The sequence below is a fragment of the Carassius gibelio genome, chromosome A23 (genome assembly GCF_023724105.1).
Source record: "Carassius gibelio isolate Cgi1373 ecotype wild population from Czech Republic chromosome A23, carGib1.2-hapl.c, whole genome shotgun sequence".
NCBI lineage: Eukaryota > Metazoa > Chordata > Actinopteri > Cypriniformes > Cyprinidae > Carassius > Carassius gibelio.
This window is the reverse complement of record NC_068393.1, coordinates 11,463,624-11,474,519: the sequence shown is the minus strand read 5'-3', so window position 1 is coordinate 11,474,519 and position 10,896 is coordinate 11,463,624. Positions and strand designations below refer to the sequence as shown.

The window sequence follows — 10,896 nt, the reverse complement described above, 5'->3', positions numbered from 1 at the left end:
GAATGAAGGGGTTGTCAGAATACCAGAATTCCACAGTACTTGAAACTAATAGCAGTAACATTTTAATTTAAAAATAAAATAAAAATTGTATTTTTAAATTAATTGAATTTCAATCGTTCTTGCTCTGAACCCTGGTTACTTTCTGACCCTGGTGTTGTGTGTATATTGCAGGTGTCTGCTGACAAACTCGACTCCATCACAGCCTTCCCAAAGTTTTTCAACCAGTCATCCTACACTAAGCTGGCGTCCTACCGCAGAGCAATATTCCAGGCCCTGGAGGTGAGAGCGGAGATCAGTCTATGATCATTGTTTTATTAGAGACAATTGTTTTATACTTCGAGACAATTGATGCATATGGGGCGGTTAGACACAGCAACTTACAACATCTTTAGTACATTTAATAGAGGATAATAATACAAATTTACACCTGCTATTCCAAAATCTTGGAGCATGGGCTGTACTTGTACATCTTTATGTCTGTGAGTGTTTTTCTGGGTGATAAACGGGAAACTAGGCAAACACTCATCTGGAAAATCTGGAATTCCCAGAGGTTCCTTAATTATCTCTCTGTGAATCGTACCTCCTAACAAACTTAACAAAAGCATCCAAGTCCAGACATGCACCAGAACAACAGGACTGTCTGTACTTTTATCTCTCTCTCTCTCTGTTTTTGTACCCCCTCCTTTGCAGTCTATCCAGCATGATTAATATCTGCAATTTGTCTCCATTTCCACGAAAGCAGTCTTACTGAATATATGTTATTTTAGACACAGTAGTTGATTATATATGCACTTGAGACGCTACCTGGATAGTTTGTTTTCTTACACTTACACTTCTTCTACTACTGGTGTGCCCTCAGGTGGCTAGTGTACGAGCAGAGAAGACTTTTCCTCCAAGTGAAACGGAGAGTCTTGAAGAACAGATAAAGCCCATGCTCGACTGGGCTCATAACGGCTTTCTGCCCAAAGGTCAGGAGGGCCTGAAACCTAGAGAGAACGCAGGTGAGCATACGTAAAATGACCTTTCTCACACCTGAGATTACTTCTTGAGTCAAATATAACACAGAAAAAGGCTTATGACAATAGGATGTTTATAGTGACCAAAAATAAAAATGCTTGAATATCATTGTATTGAGGTAGAAAATATAAATCCAAGTAGAATTTATTTTAACAAAATATAGCCCAAGATCCGACGCTACAGTTTTGATTCACAAGTAAGGCAACAATTTAGTCAATAAATAGTTTGGATGGACAATAATAAAATTCTGTACTATTTTCTTTATTCAGATTATAATAAAACACTAAAGCCTAAAACCATATATGAATTTAGGCATCACAGCAATATAATGTACAGTATGAATAATGTATATTCATTTTGAGATTTACTAAAGATAACATTTAACAGTTTTTTGTTGTCTTTTTAAAGATAAACTATAGGTGAACATTAGATGAAGGCAAAAGTAATCATAAACGTATATTGTGCATTGAGATTAAAAGCAAAAATGACTTAGAAAAGTCAAGTTAGCTTTGAGAAAATCTCTAGCATCGTTTGCTTCTAGATGGCACTTGGTTTGATATTTTGTTATAAAAGCAATGACATTTAGACAGATACTCTTTGTATGGCCACTGAATACACAAACTATCAAAATAAAAGTTAAAAAATCTAAATAAAAGGGTAACGTGCACCAACATGACACCTAAAAATAAACCCCCATAAAAACGTGCTCAAACCGTTAGAGTGGTTTCTGCTGGCAGAATTCCAAGCATTGCCAACTTGTTAAGTCATAGAAAGTATTAGCAACAGGAAAGTTATGTAACTTGTTGGTCAAGTTTTTCTCCAATTATCAAAGTGGGAATGTTATGAATTCATTTGTAGTCTCGCTGTAGTTGAGCTCAAAGACTGCGGCTTATCGAACAGGCAGTTTTTAAGCTTACATTAACAGTGTTATTAATATATGAATGTTTTTTTTTATTCAATATCAACAGAAAAAAAATCTCAAAATAAAAGGGTATCAAGAACAATCACAAAACGTAATTTATATACATTAGAGGGTGCCACGAGAGTGGATTTTCAAATCCCGCCCCGTCCCAATTCCACGAAAAAACTGGGGGAAAATCCCTTCCCCTTTCAATCCCGGAAGAATGACTCCCGTTCTTTCCCACTTCCGTGTTGTATTTCTTTTGGCCAGAATCTGTCAGTTACAGTAAAAAAATAAAAAATACAATACAGATCACAGCATGCCCAGTTAAGTTAAATACAATTTTTTTTGTTATTTTATTGAACTGAAAGCCATCATTGTGCATTGCACACATATAAAATTTCATGTAAATCATCCATGCTAACACACACATTTTCTATTTAACATAGACATTTCACTCTCTATAGATTTATTTTTCATACAAAAAAAAATTTGAATTTCGAAATTCGAATTTTATCGCTCAAGTCCACATCACCCAGACGGCAGAAACTGCATTTTGTTTGCTTTAATTATTTTACAGAAGCACAACATTTCGTTATTATTCTGAGTTCGGAGGAAGATTTATTGCTTTTATCTACATTAGAACTAAACTACATAAAAAATGATACAGTATTTTAAGAGCAAGCGAGAGCACCGTGCTATAGAGGTCTTCACAGTGCACCTGAGACCCGTCGACCCGGGACCCTGACGGGTTCGGATCTATATTTTAAATGATCGTCCGGGTCAGGTCCGAATCTATTACCTCGGGCCCGGGTCTGTTTAGCATTGTGTGTAATACCTGTGCGATCGGAGTCATCGGACTCGGAGAACACCTGGCCATGATCAGACACTGCTTGTGTTTTTTGTAACTCACAACTTGTAAAATTAGGAAAAGGAAAGTGTGAGCCAAAAAAGCGATCTCTCTCTCTCTCTCTCCGCCGTTAGAAGCAGAGCACGCAGACTCAGAGTTAATGCAAGTGCATGCATGGTAATAATGCTTTTGCAGGCTTGACACACTTATATTTAATATATTTCAAATCAGCAACACAATCTGAGGTGAACTGTCACATGACTGTTTTCTATGATGCTCAAATTGCGTTAAACATATTTTAGGTTGATATAGCTGGCACACATGTGCAGTCTCAAGCGAGTTTCATGTTTCTGTGGCAACCAGTGAGGGACACTTCGACCGCCAAACCGCACTTTACATTTTCTCCCATTTTTATAATATTATAAATGAACCGTTTAATCTTAAAGTTTTATTGGTCAGATTCAGACTCGACGCAGAGCAGAGAGCACAGAGATGATAGCAAATAAATAACGTCGGGGCCATGGCATTGCACGAGCGATCGTTATTATAGTTCAAAAGGGCAAACAGTCAAACTTATTATGCGAGTTAACTCGAGTCAGAATGTACATGTGCACAGTTGCATTTGTCATCCGTCACCGTGACATCAAGTGGACTTTTGAAGCTGAAATAATGAGTGGATTCAGCTTGGTCTTGGAATAACGAGAGGAATAATATGGATAACTTTTCTTGTCCGAGGATTGTAATGCATCACAGGCAGTCAGGTACAAGGAAGAGAGACTACGGCTCCTTAAATTAGGTAAGACAAAAAGCTGTATTTTTGCAACAGGTTTATTGACTTGTAATAGCAATTTTAGGTGGAATATGTGATTATCGGGTTCAGTCGGGTCTGTGTCTTCCCGGGTAGGCATTTCTCGGATCTACACGGGTCCGGGTCCAGCTTTCAAATAATAGACGGGTCCGGGTCAGGTCCGAGTAGGCATTTCTCGGATCTACACAGGTCTGGATCCAGCTTTTGAAATAATAGACGGGTCCGGGTCGGGTCCGAGTAGGCATTTCTCTGATCTACACGGGTCTGGGTCCAGCTTTTGAAATAACAGACGGGTCCAGGTCGGTTCTGTGTAGTACATTACGGGTCTCTTTCGGGTTCAGGTATAAATGTTTGGACCCGTGAAGACCTCTACACAGTGCCTCCATCTGTCCTGCTGTGAGTGAGCTGCTGTTCAGTTTGCACACACACTTCAATAGCGAACATTTGTGTAGGTTAACATTAGATTGAGCGGCCATGTAAATGTCTTGTTACAACATAACATCTTTTAGATGAAAAGCTATATTTGAGGTCTATGAATGATAAGTGGGATTTTGGATGTCCTGCCTGATGTAGGCTGTACTACCACATAGACCAGCCGTTAATGGTCTGTCCGTCACACGCAGGTCATTCACTTAACCAGCCACACCAAAGAAGACAGGAGGAGAGCATAAAGAGACAGGGCAAGTAGAATTGAGTTCAAACTTCAAATATAAGCCTACAGTTTACAGTCTATTTCTTTACAAGGTAGGCTATATTTGTGTTTAAAGTTGGGGATCAAAGTGTTATTACAACTCCGTTACCCGCGGAGTCCTGAAAAATAGTCTATATATCTATATATAGTCTATATAGTATATATATAATATATATGTAATTTCCTGTTTAATATTTTGCTGTTGTATTTATTATATATATATATATATATATATATATATATATATATATATATATATATATATATATATAATAAAAAAGCAAAATAATAAACAGGAAATTACACAGAATGTGTGAACCTTGTGAAAACAGGATGTTTAAATTCTGTGGAAATGGCTGTCAAGTGTTTGTGGTATTGCCTCAGGCATCAGCGCTCAGTCAGGTATTGGCAGCTTACACTGTCACACTCACAGGCTCAGTGTGTCTGATCATAGACCTCTGCTGGGATTCATTCGAGCTGGTCTGTTATATTTAAATGTCAAGACCTTGAGTTTTCAGGAGAGCCCTTCAGGATGGACTGCACAGCGGCTTCAAAGGGTTTCAGTGTTATTAAACTGAAGCCTCTTATCATTCAAACCAAAGACTCACATATGCATTTATGAGGATTTCCTAAATGTTTCTGAAAGATATCAGAGCATTTATAAGCATGTCTTTAATTTAACTGTCAGCTTCTTAGAATTAGGAAAAACACTATTTATTTTCCTTTGTTGTGGGAAAAAAACAGTGAGTGATAGATCAGTTCAATGACTCCTTTACATGCATAAACCCTGCCAGACGTATTTATAAATGCAGTCATTATTATTATTTTTTTAATATAATTTTTTATTGCAGTAAAACTTGTGTTATTTAGAAGGAGTACTTTATTATAAAGAAACTTAATTAGGGGAAACCTCGTACTTACTTTCCTTCTCACTGACATGAGATTAACTTATGTTCACAAGCTGAGCTGCTGCAGACATTTGTTGGCCAGGTTAACAACTATTTTGTTTTTGAAAATCGAGCCAAGAGTAAGTGTTTACATAATTGTCGATACTTACAAAACCTAGGGGTATTTAGAGGCGTTTCAGTTTAGTATCTAGACACTGAAAGTAAGCACTGCTTGACTGTGGACTTATGCTGGAATCAGAAAGAGGAAATAGCTCAACTAATGACTTTACGCCTTGTCTTTCCCACAGTGATTACAGATGTTCTTTGTAAGAGAACAGCTGTCTGTCTGCTTTTTCTCATGACTGTATTTGGTTTGGTCAGTTTTTCAATTTCTGGGTCATAATTTGCCACACAAAAAAAAATTGTATATATATATATATATATATATATATATATATATATATATATATATATATATATATATATATATATATACATTTTTAAAACACAGGTTTTACTAGGGGTGGGTGATATGGGAAAAAAAAATCAATATATATATTTTTTCGAAATATCACAATTTTATCACAATTCTTTGTCATGTTGGTTTTACTATTTTGCAAGTAGTCTGAGCATTACAGCCAAACTAATTTCCCTAATATAAAGACAACGCCTTTCAGGGTAACAAAACAAGCATGGTAGATATTTAGGCCAAAGAGGGCAAAGATTTTTATCCTCATTCTTATTTTAATAACAAAGATAAAAGAATGAAAAAGATACACATTACAATACTCTTCACATAATATACAAATAAAACAAGCATTGCTTTATTTTCAGGTACAATAGGTGTATTTAGCAGGAGCATTCGAGAAATGGAATGAACAAATATAAAAATAAAACACTATATGAACTGATTCCTAAAGCAACTGTATTAAAGAGTGATTTTTCTCTTTGTTTTTTTGTTTTATTAACGTTAAAGGAATAGTATTCTATCAGCTGTCTGTCAATTCTGTCATAGTGTTTTATTTTACCACCATTTACTCACTCAAAAGTAGTTATAAACCTAAATGAGTTTCTTTCTTCTGAACATAAATGCTATTTTGAGGAACGGTGAAAACAGTTGCTGGTCCACAGTGACTTCCACAGTATTTTTTGCTACTATCAAATTCAATGTGGACCAGCAACCAACATTCTTCAAAATATCTTCTTTTGTGTTCAACACAAGAGAGAAATTAATACATGTTTGGGACAATGTGACAGTGAGTAAATAATGACAGAAATGATGTTTTATGGTGATGTATCCCTTGACAGTAATGACAGTAGGCTGCATGTTTAATAGGCCTACTGTCCCTTTAAGACCTTCACGCATCTAACACACTGGCACATATACGTTTTTCTCCCAAATGTTTACTTTCATTTAAGACAACTAATTTGAGTCTACATGTAAACATTGTGTGTTTTGACAGTATTAGCACAAAAGAAAACAGTTCAACAATCAGGAGCCGTTTGACAGATTTTGGCGTGCACGCTTCGGGTGAATGCGGTGCTCAGAAAATTTTTTTTTTTATATAGACAGTGACATGTGACATGATTTTAGATCATTCTTGATACTTACTTTAGCTAACTGCTGAAGTAGTTCTCACAACACACAAGCTTCATTATATAAGTCCTTGGTCTATAAAATATAAATGTTATTAATCACAGTTCATGTGTGAGCATGGTTTATTGTAACAGTAATGTGAGTCTACTTGTGTCTCTTCCAGCGGAGTACTGTGTTTTTCCTCTGGCGTCAGAGAGATCAGTGCTGCTGGACTCCATCCCTCCGGAGTCCCCCCCCTCTGCCAAGAGACCTCGACTCAGCCTCTGTAAGGCCAAACCTGGCACTGAGGAAGTCTACAGCAGAGGTTAGGGATTATTCCTGTTCATGATTGACAACTGACTGCTGCACACCAAAAAAGGATAAGTTCACCCAAAAAAGAAAATTCTGTCATCATTTGCTCGCACTTCAGAACACAAATATAACGTAATAAAATGTTTTGGGTTTGGAATGACATGAGGGTGAGTAAATTATGACAGAATTAAAAAATTTTTGGTGAACTGGCCCTTTAAATGACACACGTGTGAATGCAAATGATTAATTGATGTCTTGAATGGAATTTTTATTCTGCAATTCTGAACAATTAATTCAGGCATACAAACCTTTATAGTCGATATTAAATATACATTTTGTTGCATTGGACTTCAATGAGATTTAACTCTCACAATGTGTTCCTCTGACTGGCATTTCATCTGCTTTTCAGAACAAATGGTCAATGAAGTTTTGAAGAATCACAGAAGTATAGAAGGTGTGTAATGTTGCTACATGCTACAGGTACTGCTTTCACCCACACAAGGGGCCATTCACACAGAATGCACCTTTGCGATTAAAATCTTGAGATGCAGAGCTGCGGAATTAAAAACAGCAAGATCTAAGCAAGGTTTTTTCTAAATTGAACTACATTTAATTTGAGTGCCGCATCATGTGCAAGGTGCTCCAAAAGATGCAAACACGGTGTTCAAACGTGTCCATTTAGCATGTTTACAAAGAAAACCAATGGAAAAGTAGTGCAGTTAATTGCAAAAACATGGCTCCCAAAAGCCCTTCGGGTGACCCAAGTTCCCTTTTCTTTCCTGTTCTGCTCTGTCTTCTCCTGTTATTTCCTGCATTTCTCCAAATTTTTGGTCAAATAAAGGCAATATATTGCCAAAATATACATTTCCTCCTCATAACATCACTCAACAAACCTCAATCCTCAATACAGGTTTTAGAGTTTCCTTATGGTTCGTTATTTGCTACGTCTAGGGGAAAAGGCTATATTGTCAAATAAAAATAAAGGAAATGAGAACAAATTATCTAAATACATGCAACAGAACAAATAAAATACAACAGTAATTAAAATAAACAGTGCTTTTCAGGTTTTTTAGGTAGGTCTAACAGTCACACCAAGATCTTCTCACAGCGTGCACGAGTTCTCATTCGTGTATTCTGGATCTTTAATGTTTAAACTGGCAAGGCTTAAATGAGATTAGCTTAAACGTGCTGCTCAGCACCCGGGTGATGACGGCATAAATGACTGCTCATATTCCAGCACACGGCACTCGCATTGAACAAAGAATGAAAGGTTTGTCCACAAGTTTGTTGATGGTGTGCGTATCCATCAACAGAAACATACATTACCCAACATTTGTTTTATGTGTTGTTATTTTTAACAAACCGCATTACAGTTGCACTGTGGGTGGAGAATGGTACGGTACGATTTTTTTACTGAGAACCGTTGGACCCCTAATATCAGTATCAATATCTGTTAATATTGGATATTTAATTTTTCATACTCAATTCCTCTATTTTTTACATTTAGATTATCTTTACTTATTAAGGTTACTTATAGTGTTTGTGTGATTTTAAATAATAAAAAAACATCATAATTTAGAAATAATAGGCTATTTTCTATCCTGTTTCTGAGCCTCTGCAGAACAATCTGTTTTTATAGACGGGCCAAATTCAAGACTTGAATCTGTTCTGGTCAGACTACATGACTTGCTGTCCGTCTTGAAGTCTTTGTGCTGTTCACACGACGTGACACTATGTAAATGATCCTCAACAGGGGGGTCATACACTACACGAGCCGACAACAAATCTGTCAACTGTTTATTTTTAAATGTACATCGGGAAGAAATTAGTGCTGCAAGCTGTTTACGTGATGATCTGTTCTGAACATTTTTGCTCCATTTCTTGTGTCCTAACTTATCTCAAAGCCATGTTGCTGGTGCTGTTTTTCTTCCGCTAACCTCAACCCATGCCTTGCTCTCTTACTTGCTTAAGCTTGTCGCGACACCTGACACCACGAGTCGGGTCGGCTGACAGTTCCAGATATTTAGCATGCTAGATAATTGTTTGGCGTTGGCAAGGCCTCAGCGAAGCATCAGCGAGCCTCTTTGATTCATCGCCGAGTAGTTCACACATAGAGATGGTCGAACACTCATCACCTGCTGATTTAACCCTGATCTCCTCCTACTACAAGCACGTATCAGTGGGCGGGGCTAAACAGGCAGTGATGTAGTACAAGGCTATTGAATTAGCTGTTCTATTTGCTATCTAGGGCGATTACAAGTTCCTAGAGGTCCGCTCTCTATATTCTTTTCCCAGCGGAGGTCTGGACAAATATATATTTCTTTACAAATAAGTGCTAGGGTTTTAATTAGCAGTAATATCTGGAAAATATACAGCTATATGTAACTCCGTCATAGCTCTATTCAAAGACATACTTTTGCTGGAACTCGGTGGTAAAATATGGCACACAATAAAACCTTTATGCATTATGTAGAAATCTTTATCAAAACAACTTACAAAACATGAATAAGAGCAGTTTGTTAAAGAACCAACAATATTTGCAATTATAAGGCTTATGAGAAAACTAGATTAGGAAGCAAGAGAAGACATTTCTTTAGGACTATTCCTGAGAATGCTTGCAGGAATGGGTTACTTTTGTGTTTTGACTCAGGCATCCTGTTAATACAACGTTTGCTTGATATTCTCCCGTTTCAGAGTTCTGTCTCTCTTGTGGGAAGACGAGAGTGGCGACCTTCCACCCGCTGTTTGAAGGAGGCCTTTGCCAAACATGCAAGGTAAGAGTTTGACCTAAATTCTCAAAACACAAAACGACACAACTGGAGAGTCTGGGAACAAATGGTTCTCCAACACGTGCTGACATGATTGCTCATAAAAGTATCGAACAACAGCACTCGTACCTTACACCTGGACACCAGTATTGTATTTATCGATTACCTTAAGGGGACGAAGTAGGTGCCATGGATGTATGGATTTCACTGTAGATCATTTCCATTTCCTGTTACACTCTTTTTGTACCCACACTACACATTGCTTCAAACAGGTGTTCTGGTTTGTAGGACACTTAGCTATTTAAGTTATTTACACATGTTTTTATTTGTGTATGTGTCAGGATGTTTATTTGGAAATCTCCTACATGTACGATGACGATGGCTACCAGTCGTACTGCACTGTGTGCTGTGGCGGCAGAGAGGTGCTGCTCTGTGGAAATGCCAACTGCTGCAGGTAAAAACCCAACACATTGTCTCATGCTTCTCACAAACTTGTTCTTGTCCCACAATCTATTATTCAATCTCACATTGCATTTCACTAGCGTCTTGACATTTCTTCACACATCACTTCCATAACCGCCCAATCATCCCCCCCACACACACAATCTCTGAGCTGTTCAGATATTTGTCGTCTTCTCTTCCTCAGCATTGACATATTGGCTTTCTTTAAAGGCAAAGTGTGTTATTTATTTACCATCAGCCACAAACTGCTGCCAGTCTGCCAATTTTCTGACTATTTAGAATATTTCATAATATTTCATTTATTTCAGTGGACTGTTGCCAGTTTTTATAAATCAGTTAAATAATAACCTAAATAAAAACCTTTAAATTAGTTAAAGTAGTAGTTTATTCTAACTGCATTTTCCGAACTACTCAGTTGCAGATACTGTGATATATTTACAGTAGTCTTCATTCGGGCTATCAATCAATAAAAAAATTTAATCATATTAATTTTATGGTATGCTGATTATTTGCAAATATTCATACACTATCATTCAGACGTTTCGTTTGAGGTCAGTAAGATTTTGCAGAAAAATACAGCAATATTGTGAAATTAACTGTATTACTTTTAATTGATTTATTAAT

At 36.9% G+C, this 10,896-nt stretch overlaps 1 protein-coding gene across 1 annotated transcript in view; it reads left to right on the top strand.

Moving 5' to 3' along the window:
* LOC127945015 (DNA (cytosine-5)-methyltransferase 3B) overlaps positions 1–10,896 on the top strand; it is a 50,254-nt gene that overhangs the window by 31,013 nt on the left and 8,345 nt on the right. Inside the window, exons 8-13 of the mRNA XM_052541513.1 lie at positions 172–279; positions 860–1,001; positions 6,915–7,055; positions 7,452–7,496; positions 9,737–9,816; positions 10,152–10,264. Of these exons, the coding sequence (XP_052397473.1) occupies positions 172–279; positions 860–1,001; positions 6,915–7,055; positions 7,452–7,496; positions 9,737–9,816; positions 10,152–10,264 (629 nt within the window). The remainder of the gene's footprint in view (positions 1–171; positions 280–859; positions 1,002–6,914; positions 7,056–7,451; positions 7,497–9,736; positions 9,817–10,151; positions 10,265–10,896) is intronic.